Below are 19,301 nucleotides of genomic sequence, written 5' to 3'. Positions count from 1 at the left end.
TGTGAAGGGACTTGGCCAAATAGGTGATGGATGAAGCCTCCTGCTCCATATATGGCTATTTAGCAGAAAACCATTTGCTTCAAAATGGATTAGGAGATAAATTAGAAGCAACTCTTAAGAACTCTGGGCTGGGGCCATTAAGTGAGTAACGGTGTAGCTTGATGATACAACTCAGCTGAGTTTATGATTAGCTGCCACTGAAAGTTGTGCTGCTCTTTCTTTCCTTGCCTCCTTGTCCCTGCAGTGGGTTCCAGGCTGCCCAGCTGGGTGGTGAGCTGAACCACTGCACAAAAGCACAGAAAACATTTTGGTGAAGCTAAGAGTAGTTTGCAGTTTACTTCTCTGGACTGACTCACCATGGACTCAGATGAGCACAGGAAAGGTTTGAATAAAATGCAACCATGGCCAGGGGAGCAGTGAAGCCTCCCTGTGGCAGCTGGCTGTTAGATTGATTTAGCTCACTGATGAATAGCATCTTTTTCCTGCACTGCAGCTCATCCTAACTGAGCATGTGTTGAGTCTTAGTCTGCATCATATGGAAGTGAAGTATCTAGGATTAAACTTCAGTGAGAGAGACTTAGGAAAATGTGGGGTTTTTTCACTCTGCATTTGCTGCATAACTGGTTAAGCTATGGTAAATTGTTGATGTTGACTCATCCCATCTGATACACACTTTCTCTTGCTGCAAGATATTTGCATAGAATTTCCAAAGGCTTTTTTGAAATATGATGGAGATAAGTTATTTATTCCCTTTTTCTAGATCCTCGGGTCATTTTGTGTCTATTAGCATCAGTTGGGGCAGAATGATATCTTTTTCTGGGCAGATTAAATGTCATAGGACTATGGTTAAAGCAGAAAAGGATAACAAATTGAAATGTTCAGAATGATGGGTTATTTAGTACATCTTATTATTTTACATATGTAGCATATTCTTTGTATATAATAACAGCAGCAGGAAATACAGTTCTGCATTGATTATCAATTTCTGTGTCTTTCCAAAAGAAGGTACTGGCTTAAATCCACAGATATATTATACACCTAAATCAGGTATTTCTGGTACGTAACTTAATAAGTGTAAAGCACTTAATTATACTCAAATGAAGTTGTTTCAATTGGAGCAGAATAAATGTTTGAGTAGACCTGCATTGTCTTTTAAGAAATCTTCCTCAAGTAAACATTCGTGCACATATTGCTTTTTAATCCTTATTTGCTAATGGATCGCTTTTACAAATGAAGTCAGCATACTCTTTAAAATACATTTTAAGATCAGTAGTTCATGACAAAGTGCAGTTACTTGGATTAAAAATAATTAAGTGTTTTGCCATAGTTTCAGAGGTTTGAATTTGTACTCTGTGCATTTCAAGAGGCAAAGTGTTCTCTAGTGTTGCATGTTTCCCATTAGGGCAATGTCCTCTGCTGAAAATCTGGAGGTAATTTCATAGCGGTCAGTCATGGGCTGGTTAGCGAGAAAGATCTGCCTCCAAAAAGTTCTGGTTCCATTGAGACATAGTTGTCTTGAAATAGTTGTTTTGAAATATCATTTGAAGGCAAAGTGGAATAATTGTGGGAAAGGGTCTTTTAAACAGCTACTTTCCTTCTGATCTGCTCAGGGATATGTTTTGCAGATTTTGCTGTCTGTCATGCTCACTAACAGTTTCTTCTTAAAGTTATGAAAGATAAAGGGGGGGGGGAATAGCTCAGTCTTCCTCTCCCTGAAAACAGAGTGTTCTTACTACTGCAGCCAATTACATCATTCCTGTTGTGTATGTGGCAGAACAACTGGCTTCTAATTCCCATAGGAGCTTCAAGAAAACAAAACATCCAATTCCTGCTAAGGCCTTCAGTGTTTAAATAGTCTGTTGTCATCCTTACATTTGAAACATAAGGACTTTTATTAATCTACCCAAAGATCAGACATTCTGCAGTGGAACCTCCCGTCTTTTTCCATACCGCTGTTATTCACAAATGTTCGGTATGTTGAAGTGTGTCACTTGTTGCTCCATGGTTTGCAAAGCTCCATTTGCTGGATGCTGATTTTGAATCGGCTGTCATACCAGTTGACAGCTTTTTCAACAAGATTACAGCTGCGTTTTGTTTGTAGAGAAGATAGATGGATGGAAACTGGACTGGACAGTATAGTTGCTGAACAGGAACACCTCTAAAAGATGATGGGCAATATGCCAGCTTTCCCACCTTGTGTATGTGAATTGAGAATTTACAGGAAGATAAATTTAAATTCTGGTATCTTGTGGAAAAAGGCAGAGCAGATCTTTCTGAGCCTTATTTACAATTGTTTACTTTAGGATATATAACATCAGAGAGAAATCTGGCATATAATTGGTACAAATACAATTAAATTCTTTTGTAAATCACTCAATTTTAAAAATCTTTTTGTCTTCAGAAATCTTGAAAAGGGTTATGTAAAACAGTTATTTAGAAAAAACACCTGTATGTGGGATGCCTGCTTGTTTACTATAAAAACTAGAAGGCTTTTTCTTAATACATTACATGGAGATGGCTGGTACATGCTTAAATACTGTAGTTGAAACTTTTTGCTGGAGAGTATTGTCTCATCCTACCCTTCAAGACTTCTGAAATCTGAATCTACAGGTTCAGTCAATTAAACCTTAGTCTCCTTCATATAGCTTTGCTGTAAATATTCAGAGTATCACCTCTGCCTTTTGGTCTTGGACTGAGATTTCTGTTAGTGGTTTCATTCTCTACAGTTCTGATGTTCCCTTGGTTGGTTAACCTTTAACTTTATAGTCATATTGACTACATCTCTTAAAGTCTCTCTGAAATTCTATAGAATGATGGCTTTTGGTTTTTATTTTGGTAAGTTGCTGCAACTACTTCAAGATGACAAATGTAAAGAAGGTGGTTTTCTTGTTTATTTTCTTTGAAAACCTCAGTACCCACTTTGCTTTTGTGATTCAAATCTGACAAACTAGAAGGTTTTGCAGTGGTTATTCTGAGGGTTGTGTATATGAAAGAGAAGGGTCTGTGTCCATAAAAGCTGCTTTATTCCACAACTATCTAGTTCAGTAAAAGATGTTACATCGTCTTACAGATCTTGCCTTACTGAATTCACTGAATAGGGAGCTGACTCTGAGTGCCTTTGTTCCCTTTTGGGATTATGCTGTCTGAAGGCCAAAATACACTTAACAGTTCTTCACTGCACTCTGCTTTTAAACAGGTTTCAGCAGCAAACGTAAGAGCTGGTGAAGCAAGTTGAAAACATGCTTGAGAAGCGCACTGGGTTTTTTAGGAAAATACTTTTACCTTCAGTTTTAATTGGGTATTCACCCAAGAAATTCTTGAAAGTTGTCATATAAGAAGGGTAGTAAAAAGCTTATTTCAGGAACTTGTTTCACAGAACATACCCGTTCTTATCCCAAAGAATATGCTGCTTCACTAGCATATGTTTTATAACTTCACTAGAGTAATTTTCAAGATGGTTGTGTGGGGTTTACACTTCTGTGAACCTGTTAGCTATATTTTCCAGATCTTAACTCTCCTGCCAAAGCAGCATTTGTTTCATACAGATTTGTGCATCATGCTTCCAACTTCTTTCTCGGGCTAGATATTGGCCTGATGCAATCAGAGAAGAATACATATGATTGCTAGAGAATGGAGTGGTGTTCTCATTGATTTGTTTGTTTGTTTGTTTTTTTCCCTTGCATAGCATGTTTCTTGCAATCAGACCTGAATTTGGTTGACTGAGAGTGGAATTTTCAGTAATCAAGCAAACCTGGCTCCTGTATCATGGCACAGGGAAAGGAACTTACAAACTCTGCTCATCTGGCTTAGAAACAGTATTGACAAGCTCTAAAAATTCATGAGTCTTCTAAGCAGGCATTGTTTGTGTTTTGCAGAGTAGAAATTAGCTGATGAGTGTTAAGAACTAAAAAGGGGAATGTTGTTATACACCCTTCCTGAGACCTGATTTTCTTTCTTCTTTTTTTTCTTTTTTTTTTTTAACTTGCTCAGTGGATTCAGTAATTTACATGTATCTTTAGCTTTCCAGAGTCTGTGCTCATAGACCCTGCCCTGTGCAAAGAGCTAACTGTATGTAGATAGAGCATTGTGGTCAGAACATGTTACGTTAGTGTGCTGTACCTGGCACTTGCAGCCTTCTGTGGCTTTGCCTATAACCTGTTCAATTTTTGAATTGTGATGGCCTCAATGTCTGAATGTGTTGACCTCTAGAGATGATAATCGTCCACTTGTTTATGAAGTTAGTGACTCCCTCTGCTGTTTGGAACAAATTAAACAATTGTTAGTTAACAGAGGTTTTATTTATATTAAATTTTTTTAGCAAGATAAAGGTAACACACTCTTAATAGTTAGCTTTTTGAGAATATGTTTTAAAAATATAATGAAAATACTGGACTAATATTGTTTAATGTCAGACAATTTTACCCCCCCCAAAATTTCCTCTGTCGCTTCCCTGTTCATGGTACTTAACAGATACAACTGAAATGATATATGGAAGACTGTCTCAAACTTGACATATTAAATTTTTTGCTACAAAAAGTGTTTTAAAAATATAGTAACAGTCTAATGATTACTTGAGGAAAAAGGGCAAACATTCAGCAGCACTGATTGCCTCACAGGAGATTTGTTAACAGGTTTACAGTCTCAGTATCTTCAAGAGAACATAGCAAGGAGTTAAATAACAAAAGTATAATGTCCACCACCTTGAACGTATTCATACATATTTTTTGTGTAGCAGAAACATTACCTATAGAAGAAAACAGCACTTCCAAAGAACACCGATTTTCTGAGGACTCTATGGATTCTGCACTTAGTTCTGTAAATCCTTCAAGTCCGACCCGTCAAAATTCCACAGAATATCGTACATCAGGGAGTGCAGCGTATTACAGAAATTCCCTTCAGCCAGTGACTGCTACCTCAAATTCAGGCCCAATCCTGCGGAGGCTGTCCTTGAGTTCTGCTGGGAGCGGTGGTTACTATGAAGTTAGTAGGAATCGAATACAGAGGCGGATTGAAGGTATGCTATATAACTACACTTTCCAAAGTACATAACTGCTTTTATTAACATACAAAGTCCAAGAGTTAGGAATAAAAAAGTTCTTTGCCATAGAAAAGCTTGCATATGGAGTGAGATGTTGTGCTGTTGCCAAGCATGTCAGTCTTGCTAATGTAACTGCAAAGGCAGAACTTCAGCCTGTTAGAACTAATACTTCCGTGTAAGCCAGGGGAGTTCTTGCCTGCTGCACCTTCCTGTCACTGCTGTTGTGGACACGGCAGCGTGCCAGACCCAGGAGGGCTAGTTACGTGCAGCTCCCTTCCCAAGCATCGTCTCAACTATTACCGTGTTGCTGAAATATGGGGATAGGGTTTCCTCCTGTCCCTCCCTCTGTCTGCACAGCTTAACTTGCCTTTGCCGCATTCCCAATTAATGGCATCTTGAGACCCAGGAGCCAAGTACAAGTTGAACTAATCCTTCTAGGTATGTTGTAGTGCTAATGTTTATGCTGCTATAAATATTTGCAGTTATATAAGGCATCTAAAGACAAATGGAATAGTTCAATATTATTTGGAGGAAAATAAAACATCTTTCATTTTAATATATTGCAAAGAATGCATAATAAAAGCTGCGTGTTAATATTAAGAATGTCATGTAAAATGAAATGTGTTATCCCAGTATAGACTAGTGATAAGTTCTTCCTTTCACAATATCTTTATACTAAAAGCTGCAAGTTCCACAACTGGACCGGATCTGAATTCACTAAAGAGGGAGCCTTCAAGAATATTGAATAAGAATCCTTCTACTTGGTCAATAGAAGAAGTAATGCATTTTGTGAAAGAAGCTGATCCACAGGCACTAGCTCCCCATGCAGAACTCTTCAGGAGACACGTATGATGCATATTCATTCTGTTCTAGTAGATTGTGTGTCATGTCAGTCTCTTAAAATACAACTTTCGTGTCTATCGCTCTATTTGTAACTGAAGGTAGAATAGATTCTACTTGTATATCAGAGGGAGGCTGAAAATTATTTTTCCACTTGAAATTCCTCCTGCAGTATATTTTTTTCTCTGTGTTCCAGTCTTGTTAGACTAAATATCCACTGCTTTCCAGCTTACATGGAATAATGCTGGAAGTATCCAAGTTCTAATGGCAAATATCCATGGTACCCCCATCATCCCCGGTACCTCTAGAGAGCATTCTCATGTACAGTATGAGGCATTTGGCCTACATAGGTGACACCTCTCGGAGACAGTCTGTTTTGGAGACTGATTATTCCAGAGTGGATGTGCCGTTAGGCCTCATTAGCTTTACACTTGGTCATTAATGCTAAAATTCAGAGAATCAATTGAAATGTTGAATTAGTCTGTTTTGAAAAAGGTTTCACAAGATCTAACTAGATGCTCTATTTAGAGAGAGCAACTGTGTCAGTTTCTCTGTGCTGTTTCTGGTCTCCTCTCTTCCTTCTCACTGTGCTTTTCTATGGCAGGTTGCTCAGCAAAGAACTTCTTTCATATTTCATTGTATATACGGCCCTCCAAAAAGAGATTGTATTTCATCCTTGTTCCGCACCAGCTCATACTAACAGTTAAATCTCAGAGTAAGCTGGATTGGAAGGAAAACTCAAAATAACTTCTAACAGAGTTTCCTATCTTTTATTCTTAGTTGTATAACAAGACTAAATGTCACTTTTTTTGTTTTTTAAAAAAAAACATAAACCTGACAAGACAGAGTGGTTTTCTTTATGGTGTTTTAAGGAACTAATTGCCTGTCTACAGTATGTAATGCTACTAAAAGCTTAGGACTGTCACATTTCAGCACCTTTCAACCAGGCAGTTGAAATCTAAGTTGTCCTTGGTCTTGATCCTAACAATCTGTCTGGTTTAACCTGAACATAGATCTGTCTTATTTCACAGATTTAGATGGTCTGTAACCCCTTCCTCCATGTGACTGTTTGCATGCACATGCCAGAATCTTCCCACAGCTGTGTTCAAGGTTCAGTGCAAGGCCTTGGTGCTTGCATCATTTAATCTCTAACTGCACAGACCTTCCTTTGCAGCTTTTTTTCCCCCTTGACCCATTCACTTTTTTTCCCAGCTAGTACTTAATTTTGAGGGCTGTTTGGTCAGTTTCTTATTGTAATTTTGTTTAGCACCTTAAATATTTTAATCATACATTAAAAAATACAAAATAAATTCAATTTCAGTGGCCATCTGTAAATATCAAATTATACTAAGTTACTGGTTTATATATAGTAGATAAATTTTTACTACAGTATAAAGAAATATAATGTGTTTTTCAGTTTTACCATGCAGCTTGTTAAAGTAGTTGTATGTTGTGATTATTCTCTTCCTTCTGCAGGAAATTGATGGGAAGGCACTACTCTTACTGAGGAGTGATATGATAATGAAATATATGGGACTGAAGCTGGGTCCTGCCCTAAAGTTGTGCTACCACATTGAAAGACTTAAACAAGGAAAGTACTAGCCAGTGGAGATACCACAAATATGTGTGTTCGTATCACACTAAGCTCTCAGGTTCACAGCCATTGCCTTTATTTGAAACTATTTTGTTGGTATAAATCATCTTTATTTTTTGAAAGTGCTCTGAAAATGTAAAAAAGACATTCAGGATAAAGAAGGAGGGAAAAAATTGTATTACATTCTAATATTTTGCGAACCATTTCAGAAAGTTTGCAGGGAAGGACAGTTGATCATACTGGGGGTGGGCAGGTCAGGTAACAGTGCTCACCACATCCTGAAAAGTGCATTCTCTGTTACTTCAGGCTTCAGACTTCAGCCAACATGTTCATATTCAGAACCAAAACAGCTGAATCCAAAGGAAAATAATAAAACAAACTAGCGTCAGGTGTTAGTAATTTTTACAGGAGTGGCTGTAAACTTCTATATATTGCAAAAAAAATTAAAATAGAAGACCTCATTTCTGTCGTGAATACTGTGTCTAATGTGCCAGCAGAGTAATACACTAGTATACTATTCTAGATTATTCTTCCTAGATTTCCATAAAGGGAATAGCCATATGAATTGATTATGAGGGATAGAGGTGTGGGGAGGGAAGGGTTATGGAGGAGAGGGTTTAATACAAATATAAGCTTTTATAAAGTGTGATTATCAGTTCTTTGATAACTTACAAGGACAAATGTACCATATATTGTCAATTTATGTAGGCAATAAATATTTTTGTTTCATGGAAGGGCATACTGGCTGTTTAAACAGTCATTTCTAGGACAGACTGATTTAACTGGAACAGCGCATCCGTATTTTAAACATTCCATCTTTTTGCTAAATTTGGCATGGATATGTGTGTTCATGCCTTATATATATATATACACGTGTACGTGTCGGGGAAATGCATACTATATATATAAAAAAATATACATACACACTGTACATATGTATTCAATTTTTTGTGTACTTTGCACTGTGCCAGAGAGAACTGTACAATTTCTTGTTGGTTTTTTTTATCCGTTAATTTAGTTGTGTACTACTTGCATATTCATTAGCACCTGTTTAATTTGTTGTCCGTTCTTGGAGTCAGAAAGTGATAAACAATCAGAGAGTGGGTTTATTCATGCAGGCAAGATCCCTGTACTATGCAATGCTTTTGGTTATTCATCTCTTAATTCTGAGCCATATATTCTGGTATATTTCTGGAAAGACACATTTGCTTCCAATGTTTTGAGCTTCTGTTTCCTATAAGGAAGTGCTACTATGTAACCGGTGAGCCTTTTTTGGGTAACATTGATACTGTTTGTATAAGCTGCAAGAATGAGTAGTGATAATAAAACAGTTTGTTGTCACTGCCAATTGTTAATATACATCAGGGACAAGGAAATATACTTTCTGTGTAGGAAACTGAATGTATTGTATGTAATAGTGCAAGTGATAAAAACTATTTGCTAGAGAAGGTGTAGTCCTAAAATGGTAGGTTTTATTATATTTCTTACTGACTTTTTATAAGAAAGCATATAGTATAAATGTATTTTTTACAAATTCCTTTTCTGAAAATGCCTCAGTTTACCAGTGGTCTGATACTCCTCAGGTTTCAGCAGAGATACTGCTGCAAAATAATAAGTTTTGTGGCTCACAAGTGTCCCAAGTATTTTGTGAGTTTAAGTGACTGCAATGCAATTTTAATTTAGCAAGTCATTTGGACTTCAAGAGTTGTTTTTATTATTATATCATTAGACATTTGACAGTAAAGGTTATCTATATTAATTTGTTTTGCATATCTTTTGGGGTGCATGTATGCTTAGATGAGTAATACAAGCATGCTCTGTATAGTAAGAAAAGGTCAGAGCATTGATTGGAGAAACAGAATATTTTCTCTTTGCGTTAATACGGACCTCATTGCTAGTGTAACCATATAAAAGTTAGCTGTATGAGGAAAACATCATGCCCCACATGTTCAGCATATTATGTATACTTCACATTTTCCACACTTTATTATACTGAATTTTAGAGTTCTGTAGCGTAAAAAGATCTGCATACTATTTAAGTGGAAGTAATTGACTGAAAACAGTTTTCATTTTTTACGTTGCCGTTGGCATAAGAAAAACAAAGATGTTTAAATTTTCTGTTTGGCCGTTATGGAATGACATTTTTGTACATGGCACTATTATGGGTATAAATATTTGTTCAAGGCTTTCTGTGTGTTTGTGTGCACAGGGATTACTGTGCCGTTGCAGTACCAGAATTTCGCCATGTGTTATACCGTGAGATTGAAACGTTCAGAGTGTTGTAGCAGAATATAATTTTTATTCTTTATTTTCAATGGGATGTTCTTACCTGCCAACAAAAATAAAATAGTTTGTTCATTGTTGCAACTGTCTGTTTTGTTTGATGTTGTGTGTATGTGTGACCGCTGTTTGCATAGGCAAGGGTAGCTATCTTATCTGACATCTGGCAGTTCTTGACAGTTCATGTAAACATCTGATGTAAGGAAGTCTTAATTAGAAGGGTAAAATCACTCCAACGTGGTTTATCTGAAGCAATTAATGTTTGAACTTGGGTTGGTCTGTGCTTTCAAAATAACAACTTAGGAATCTATTCAACTGTTTAGTTTTGCATATAGCATTTTGCCACTTACAGCTGACAGAATTCTTACATAACCACTGAGGGGAAGAGACGGCTAAAAACTTTGTCCTGTGTTCAGGTGGAGACCTGAAGTATTTTAAATCAAAGCAGTTGATGGCAATAGATTTGAATTTTATACACTTCATGTTTTCTTATTTCTATGTTACAGAAGTCTGTTGTTCCAGTGGCTGTTCTTAATGATTAGCCTGTGCTTGAGAAGTAACTTAAATTGGGTTAATAGTAACCTCAACTCCTTTGCAGGCATATTATGGAACTTGGAAGTTGGTAATGACAGTAGTCCAGAGGCATTTTACATCTGATCTCTCTCAAAAGATACTGAACATCTCTTTGGTGCGTATTTGATGTAGAAGACAACACAGTGTATTCTCTTTGTTTCTGAGTTGCTTTTCTATTGACAAGGATTCACCTGCTTATCTGGTTCTGTATCTTTCAGTCGTCTTGCAAGAGAGTGCCATAACTCCTCAGTACCTCGTAAGGCCTCTTCTATTTGAAATTAGAATACTGCTTCCTGGGAGGACTAGCAGCTCTCACAGTTCTTCTTGCAGAAGACCTATGCAGTATTGAAACTGAAGAATGCTGTATTGGCAGGGTGATTGCACGTTGCAGTTGACATAACTGCTCTTCTAACAAGTTTGTTGTGGCTGTATACGTATTGTAGGGCATATCAGGAATGATTCTGAAAAACAACATCATGTTGTAAGTGTTGGCTCAAAGGCTAGAGTATCTTCCCCTTTTTTTTGTTGCTTTTAATAAAAGCACACAATTTTTTACTTCAGGTGGTAGACACAGGGGCAAAGATGTTAATCTGAATACTTACGGTATTTGTAGAAGTTCCTCTTCCTTTCTAGTCACCCAGGGACATAATTTGTTCAAAAGCAATGGTAGCCTTCTCTGTAACTCTGATTACAGTTTTCTGTGAGTCTGTGCATGTGATTGTGTATGCCCTGAACATGTCACAAAAATTCTACATTTGAGTATCTCAAGTATTCCTGTAGGGGGGGGGGGGAAAATGAAGCCCTGGGTAAGGATGGTTAAAATCCGGAAGTTTGAACCTGGTCAGATGAAACGTGATGGTTCTTTGTGCTTGTCTTTCCCTTAACTGGAGGTGAAGTTCAGAAAACTGAAGTATGGGTACACTATTGAGTTAATAGTTTATCTTCCTGCTTAACTCAGAGGGCTCCAGTCACCTTTTCCTATTTGTGTATTATTCCAGTAGGCCAACTTAAGATCATGTTTTCCTTTAAATATGAGTAACTAATGAAAGTCTATTCATATGTATGTTTATGTGAATGTGTAATGTAAATAACTTTTAATTTAAATGACCTGACATTTAGAACCAGGCAGTCAAAGCATCCTGTGTCCAGCCAAGTTGAATCATAGGCTGGTAATCACTGTTTTAAGATAAATTGTGTTACACTATTTATCTGTTCTGTTTCTGGTTTGAGCTGACTGCAGTTTTTTTCCATTCTGCATTATCAAAGATTATCTTAAGTTTGCTTGGTTTTTTTGACTTAGACCATTTATGAAACTTTTATGCATGGTTCTCTATACCAGTTGCTCTGAAACTATGTAATTTTGAAGTTTTTTTTAGAATAGACTTAAAATAGTAATTGGAAGTAATGAGTGTATAGAAAGCAATGCTACAGGAAAAACCAAATATACTCCTCAGCATAGATCTGAGGGTTTTCCAGTTAAATACAGCAGGTTTTTTTATCTATAGCTTTTTATGTTTCTAAGTTTGTCCTGTATCCATCCCATTCTAAGTAGGAGTTGAAGAGTGTATTACAGAATTGAGGACTAGGGGATTGAAAGGGACCTCTGGAATTCATCTAGTCTAACTCCCTAGCTCAGGCAGGGCCACCTAGAGCCTGTTGTTCTGAACCATGTCCAGGCAGCTTTTGAGTATCTCCAAGGATGGAGACTCCTCAATCTCCCTGGGCCACCTGTGCCAGGGCTCAGCCACCCTCACAGTGAAAAAGTGTTTCCTGATGTTCAGAGAGAACCTGCTGTGTTTCAGTGGGTGCCCATTGCCTCTGGTCCTGTCACTGCACAGAGCCTGGCTCTGTCCCCTTTGCAACCTCCCCTCAGGTATTTCTATACATTGATGAGAACCCTCTGAACCTTTTCTTCTCCAGGCTGAACGGTCCCAGCTCCCTCAGCCTTTCCTCACAGGAGAGATGCTTCAGTCTCTTCATCATTTTTGTGGCCCTTCATTGGACTCTCTTTAGTATATCTGTGCCTGCCTTGTACTGGGGAGCCCATAGCTGGATCCAGCACTCCAGGTGTGGCCTCACCACTGCTGAGTAGAGAGGAAGGATCACCTCCCTTGACCTGCTGGCAACACTCCTACTCATGCAGGCCAGACCACCATTAGCCTTTGTGGCAATGGCATGTTACTGGTTCATGGTCAGCTTGATGTCCACCAGGATATCCCAGGTCCTTTTCTGCCAAGGTGCTTTTCAGCTGGGCAACCTCCAGCACATACTGGTGACTGAAGTTGTTCCCAGGTGCAGGACTTTGCACTTCCTCTTCTTGAACTTCCTGAGGTTCCTGTCTGTCTGTTTTCCCCCCGTGTTGACGTCCTTCTGGATGGCAGCATGACCCTCTGATGTATCAGCCGCTCCTGCCAGTTCGGGGTAATCTGCAAACTTGCTGAGGGTACACTCTGCCCCATCATCCAGGACATCAATGAAGACATTGGACTAATCCCAGTACTGACCCCTGGGCTACACCACTAGTCACTGGCCTCCAACTAGATGTTGTGCCACTGATCACCACCCGCTGGGCTCGGCCATTCAGCCAGTTTCCAATCCACCTCGCTGTCTGCACATCCAGCCCACACATCAGCAGCTTGTCTGTGAGGATCTTATGGGAGACAGTGTCAAAGGCCTTCCTCAAGTCAGGGTAGACAATATCTGCTGCTCTCCTCTCATCTACCAAGCCAGTCATTTCATCATGGAAGTTTATCGAATTGCTGAAGAATGACTTCCTCTTGGTTGAAGCCATGCTGACTACTCCTGATGATCACCATGTTCACAGAATCACCTAGGTTTGGAAAGATGTTGAAGATCATCCAGTCCAACCATTAACCTCACACTGACTTCCCAACTACACCATATCCCTCAGCGCTATGTTGACTCTACTCTTAAACACCTCCAGGGATGGGGACTCTACCACCTCCCTGGGCAGCCCATTCCAATGCCTAACAAGCACTTCTGGAAAGAAATGCTTCCTAATATCCAGTCTAAACCTTCCCTGGTGCAACTTGAGGCCATTACCTCTTGTCCTATCGCTTATTACTTGGTTAAAGAGGCTCATCCCCAGCTCTCTGCAGCCTCCTTTCAGGTAGCTGTAGAGAGCGATGAGGTCTCCCCTCAGCCTCCTCTTCTCCAGACTAAACACCCCCAGTTCCCTCAGCCACTCCCCGTTACGACCTGTGCTCCAGACCCTGCATCAGCTTCATTGCCCTTCTCTGGACACGCTCGAGTCATTCAATGTCCTTTTTGTAGTGAGGGGCCCAAAACTGAACCCAGGAGGTGCGGCCTCACCAGTGCCAAGTACAGGGGTAAGATCCCTTCCCTGTCCCTGCTGGCCACGCTATTGCTGACACAAGCCAGGATGCCATTGGCCTTCTTGGCCCCCTGGGCACACTGCTGGCTCCTATTCATCGGGCTGTCAATCAACACCCCCAGGTCCCTCTCTGACTGACAGCTCTCCAGCCACTCCTCCCCAAGCCTGTAGCGCTGCTGGGGGTTGTTGTGGCCCAAGGGCAGCCCCCGGCATTTGGCCTTATGGAAACTCCTCCAGTTGGCCTCAGCCCATGGCTCCAGCCTGTCCAGGTCTCTCTGCAGAGCCTCCCTACCCTCGAGCAGATCAACACTCCCACCCAACTGGGTGTCATCTGCAAACTGACTGAGGGTGCACTTGACCCCCTCATCTAGATCATCAATAAAGATGTTAAACAGGAGTGGCCCCAACACCGAACCCTGGGGGACACCACTTGTGACCGGCCGCCAATTGGATTTAACTCTGTTCACCACAACTCTCTGGGCCCAGCCATCCAGACAGTTTTTTACCCAGTAAAGCGTGTTCACATCCAAGCCATGAGCAGCCAGTTTCTCCAGGAGAATGCTGTGGGAAACGGTGTCAATGGCCTTACTGAAATCAAGGTAAACAACATCCGCAGCCTTTCCCTCATCCAATGAGCAGGTCGCCCTGTCATAGAAGGAGATCAGGTTTGTCAAGCAGGACCTGCCTTTCATAAACCCCTGCTGACTGGGCCTGAGCATCTGGTTGTCCCTCATGTGTTGTGTGAAGGGACTCAGGATGAGCTGCTCCATCAGCTTCCTGGGCACTGAAGTCAAGCTGACAGGCCTGTAATTTCCCAGATCATCCTTCTGTCCCTTCTTATGTATGGGTGTCACATTGGCCAATTTCCAATCTGTCAGGACTTTCCTGGTCAGCCAGGGCTACTGGTAAATGATGGAAAGCACCTTGGCGAGCACCCCAGCCAGCTCTTTCAGCACCCTGGGGTGTATCCCATCCAGTCCCATAGACTTGTGTATGTCTGTGTGATACAGCCAGGTCACTGGAATGAGGGGGGGTCGTTCTTCCAGTCTCTGTCTTCTGGCTGAGGAGGCTGGATTCCCTCAGTACAACCAGTCTTGCTATTAAAGACTGAGGCAAAGAAGTCATTAAGCACCTCAGCCTTCTCCTCATCACTTGTTACCATGTTTCCTCCTGTGTCTAGCAGGGGATGGAGGCTCTCCCTGGTCTTTCTTTTGCTGCTCATATACTTACAGAAACATTTCTTGTCATTGATTGCTGAAGCCAGATTAATTTCTAGCTGGGCTTTAGACCTGATTTCCACCCTGCATAGCCTCACAGCCTCTTTGTAATCACTGTGTGTGGCTAGCCCCTTCTTCCAAAGGCTGTAAACTCTCCTTTTCTCCCTGAGTTGCAGCCAAAGCTCTCTGTTCAGCCAGGGTGGTCTTCTCTGGCGTCGGCTTCTCTTAGAGCACCTGAGGACCACCTGCTCCTGAGCTGTTAAGGCTTCCTTCTTAAAGAGTGCCCAGCCTTCTTGGGCCCCTATACCCTTCAGGACTGTCTCCCAAAGGATCCTGTCAAGCAGGTTCCCAAAGAAGACAAAGTCAGCCCTTTGGAAGTCCAGGATGTCAGTTCTGCTGTCTCCTCTCCTGGCCTTCATAAGAACAGAGAACTATATTATTTTGTGATTGCTGTGCCCAAGTCACCTCCAACTACCACATCATCCACCAGTCCTTCTCTGTTCACAAAGAAGAGATCCAGCAGGGCACCTTTTCTGATCGGTTCACTCACCAGCTGTGTCAGGAAATTCTCCCACATTCCAGGAATCTCCAGGACTGGTCCTGCTCTGCTGTATTTCCAGCAGATGTCTGGGAAGTTAAAATTTCCCACAAGAACAAGGGCAAGTGATCGTGAGATTTCTCCTAAACGCCTTTAGAATATTTAATCCACCTCTCTGTCCTGGGTGGGTGGATTATAGTAGACTCCCACTACAACATCTGCCCTGTTGGCCTTCCCCCTGATTCTAACACAAAGACACTCCACCCTGTCTTCATTACACTAGTGCTCGAAGCAATCATAACAGTCCCTAACATACAGAGCCACCCCACTGCCTCTCCCTGTCTATCCCTCCTAAAGACCTTGTAGCCATCAATTGGCGCACTCCGGTCCTGGGAGACTTCCCACCATGCTTCTGTTATAGCCACTACATGGTAATTGTCCTGCTGCATCATGGCTTCAAGCTCCTCTTGTTTGTTACCCATGCTTATGCATTGGTACACATGCACTGCAGATGGGCTGATGTTTTGTCCCCTTCCCCCTTCAAATCTAGTTTAAAGCTCTGTCAATGAGCCCAGCTAACTCCTGGCCCCAAATCCTTTTTCCCCTCTGGGACAGGTGCATTCCATCTAATGACGAAAGTTCTGGTGCTCTGTATACTAACCATGATTGTAAAAATCCAAAGCAGTCTCGGAGTCACAAGTTCATCTGTTGAGTTCTCTTGTAATCTTCTTCATCCATCCCCAGAACTGAAGGGATGGAGGAGAGCACAATTTGTGCCCTCAACACCTTAACCAGTTTCCCCAAGGACCTGAAATCTCTCTTGATTTCTTCAAGCCCTTCTCCTGGTAATGTCATTGCTACCTACCTGAAAAACCAAGAGAGGGTAGTTGGGTCTCACTAGAGTGAGGAGTTTTGCCATGAGATCCTTGGCCCAGGCCCCAGGGAGGCAGCAGACTTCCCTATGAAGTGGATCTGGTCTGCATATGGGGCCTTCAACACCCCTTAGAGTGGAGTCACCCGTTACAATGACTCTTCTGGGGTTCTTTTTAGAACTGGTTTTAATACCTGGTCCAGAACGACCCAGCCTTGGTGAACCTTGGTCTTTCTCCTTGTTTGTCTCATTTTCTTCCTCCTTCTTTTCTTCATTCAAAAGTTCCAGGGCCCCGAATCTATTGTGAAGGGACACCATGGAGGGTGAGGGAGGTCGGGAGAGGATTTTCCTGACTCCATGAGCAGGACTTGTTTCCAGCCTCCCCCATCTCTTAGGTCCTCTCCGTCTGCCTGGTAGCAGGAGGGTGAGGGATTGCCTATCTAGTTTGGAGCCTCCATTTGCTCCGTATGCCTCAGAGGTCCCAAGGTGCTACTCCACCAATCAATTTCCCTTTCACACTCCCTAATATTTCTTAATCTTTTGATCTCTGAGTTCTGTCACCAGGCTGAACAGGTCACCCAGCTGATGGCAGCGCACACAGGTGCTGTCCCTGCTGCCCTCCAGCAGGACTGACAGGCTCAGGCACTCCCTGCAGCCCGGGACCTGCACCGCTGCATGTTTGCATAGCAGCTCCGTCTGGGTCACCATGTTCTTTCTGGTGGTGGTTTTGACACTAGTGGAAACCATAGATCAGTCTATTCGTGGAGGATGATAAGATGAAACTAGCTCAGCTAAGTTCTAGACCCAGGAGATGGGCTGAACCCTGCCCGCTCGCCCTGCCTGCACGAACTGCTGTGCCAACCTTCTGACGCACCAGGCCCTGTTCGCCGTGCTCCTGGTCGCTCAGGCTCCCTGGGGGCTGCTCTTGTATGTGAGGGGCGTTGGGCATCATTATTCCAGTCTCTGCCCACTCTGAGTCCCCACTGCCCTGGTTCGCAGCTCACTTCCCGCTCAGGGGGGAAGCAACTTGAGTCTCTCCCTCTTTCCTGGGCTTCTGCCTTCACGTCTTGAGATTTTGCTGCAGGTTTTTGATGCTTTCAGAAGGGTCCCCCACCACTATCCTCCTCTTCAGAGCCCCTCTCCTCAGCAACTGTTCATGAGCCTGAAAATTATTTCCAGCACTAGCTGCTACATCACCTTCTCAGGGATTGACTGGCATATAGTTTCCTGGGTTCTCCTCTTTCCCCTTGTTCAAGATAGGAGTGACATCTGTTTTCCTCCGGTCTTCAAGCACTTATCCCTTTCACCATTATCTATCAAAAATTATGGAGACTAGCCTCACAATGACATCAGCCAGCTCCCTCAGCACTTGTGGGCACATCCCATCAGGCCCCTTGGACTTAATGTATATCCTGTTGGTTTAAGAATTCACTGACCAGATCCTGTTCCACCTAGTGTGTATTTGTTGCTCTAGTCTTTCCCCCTGGTCTCTTGGACCTGTGATTCCTGAAGGATGCTCTTGGTAGTAAAGGCTCAGGCAAAGCAGGCATACAGTACTTCAGTCTTTTCCACATCCTGTGTAGTGAGGTCCCTCATTTCCTTCAGCAGTGGGCCCATATTTTCCCCAGTCTTCCTTTTGTCACCTATATAGCCTATTTTAGTGCAGTATCATGCACATTTTAAAAGTGTATATCAGTATATTTTAATTTACTAGCTAGTTACGTAACAGAGTAAAGGAGTATTTAATTCCAATATTAGATGTGTGGACCTATTTAAAAAGTTACAGGCATCTTCATCTTTCTGCTGCTGTTTCTGCTGAGTTGAAGCTATGTAGAGTTAGGCTGGCTTGATTTAAAAAAAAAAAAGAGAAAAGAAAAAAAAAGAAAAAGGCCCTCTCGAGATCAATTTCAAAGGTCATATATTTCTCCTCTCTTTTTTTATTACATGTAAAACTATTGGAGTGAGTAAAAAGTGCTCGTTTGGAAGTGCCTAAGAGGGATGCAGGGAGGCAGAAGCTGATTTCACATCCATTTCTGTGGTGAAATGGTTGCTGCTTTTTTCTCCAGCCTTGATTATAATCTTCCACTCTGTAAAGATTACTAAGCAGTGTGTAATCCTGGGATCTTGTTCCCCAACTGTCAGTGCTCCTGTTGTTTTAGAGGTCACATAGAGCCTTTTTTGAGACTATCTTCTTAAAATATGAAGAGTCAGCTGTAAACTCAGTGTTTTGAGTTTGAGTCTGCAAATATGAGACATTTTGTCTTTTTTTTTTTTTTTTTTTTTTTTTTTTTTTTTTTTTTTTTTTTTTTTTTTTTTTTTTTTTTTTTTTTACAGTGAGAAGCCTAGAGATTGTTTTCTTAAAAGTAGCAAAACACATACATGAAAAATTTCTTCTCTGTTGGCTTGTCCTAAGTAAATTCGCACTACTCTGGCTGTGCAGATGGATGGAGTCCTATGTGTACTTAAAATTTACTGTTACAGTGGTCCAATAGGCTTTTAAATCCCTCACTTACATGAATCATCCACCCCTGTCCTAGCAGATAATTTTGATTAGCTATAATATGTCCCATTTGAATCAGAATTAGCTTCCACCAGCTCCAAATCTCCCAGTCCTGCTGTACAAGCTGAGGAGTCCTGCATGAGCTGCTTCTCCTTGTAGCTTTATGGACCACTGCTAGTTTTATTTCAGCGTTCATTATCTGCAGGGGAACTGCTTAGTGCTGATAGTGAAGGCTGCACACCTCTACTTCTTTTCTTTTTAAAATACATGAAGACATTTTCATCCATAGAGATTCACTTTTCAGACTCTGAAATCAAAGCCCTTCCAGGACAAACAGTACGAGCAAACACATGCCAGCACAAGCGGAAAGAGAGATCGCGTCCCATGTTGTGTGAACAGACAAATGCGAACAGATGTACAGCTTGAAGCTGGCAGAAACTCTCTCTGCCAATGGTTCCTTTCTAGTTATGACAGCTGGAAGGAAATGAATACACC

General features: G+C 41.4%; 1 protein-coding gene across 4 annotated transcripts in view; it reads left to right on the top strand.

Annotated features, from left to right (window-relative positions):
* The window catches only part of SCML2 (Scm polycomb group protein like 2), a 59,012-nt gene extending 49,212 nt beyond the window's left edge, over window positions 1-9,800 (top strand). For 3 of the 4 annotated variants that reach the window (XM_026858509.1, XM_026858517.1, XM_026858494.1), the window contains 3 exons: window positions 4,733-5,014; window positions 5,721-5,884; window positions 7,355-9,800. In XM_026858509.1, coding sequence (XP_026714310.1) covers window positions 4,733-5,014; window positions 5,721-5,884; window positions 7,355-7,480 — 572 coding nt within the window. In that variant the 3' untranslated portion in view covers window positions 7,481-9,800. The remainder of the gene's footprint in view (window positions 1-4,732; window positions 5,015-5,720; window positions 5,885-7,354) is intronic. The other variant, XM_026858501.1, reaches the window with a different exon arrangement.
* The last annotated feature ends 9,501 nt before the right edge of the window (window positions 9,801-19,301 follow it).

The sequence above is a fragment of the Athene cunicularia genome (genome assembly GCF_003259725.1).
Source record: "Athene cunicularia isolate RWA chromosome 1 unlocalized genomic scaffold, athCun1 chr1_part1, whole genome shotgun sequence".
In the NCBI taxonomy this organism is placed as follows: domain Eukaryota; kingdom Metazoa; phylum Chordata; class Aves; order Strigiformes; family Strigidae; genus Athene; species Athene cunicularia.
Note: the sequence above shows the minus strand (reverse complement) of the source record. Positions and strands in the feature narration are given on the sequence as shown.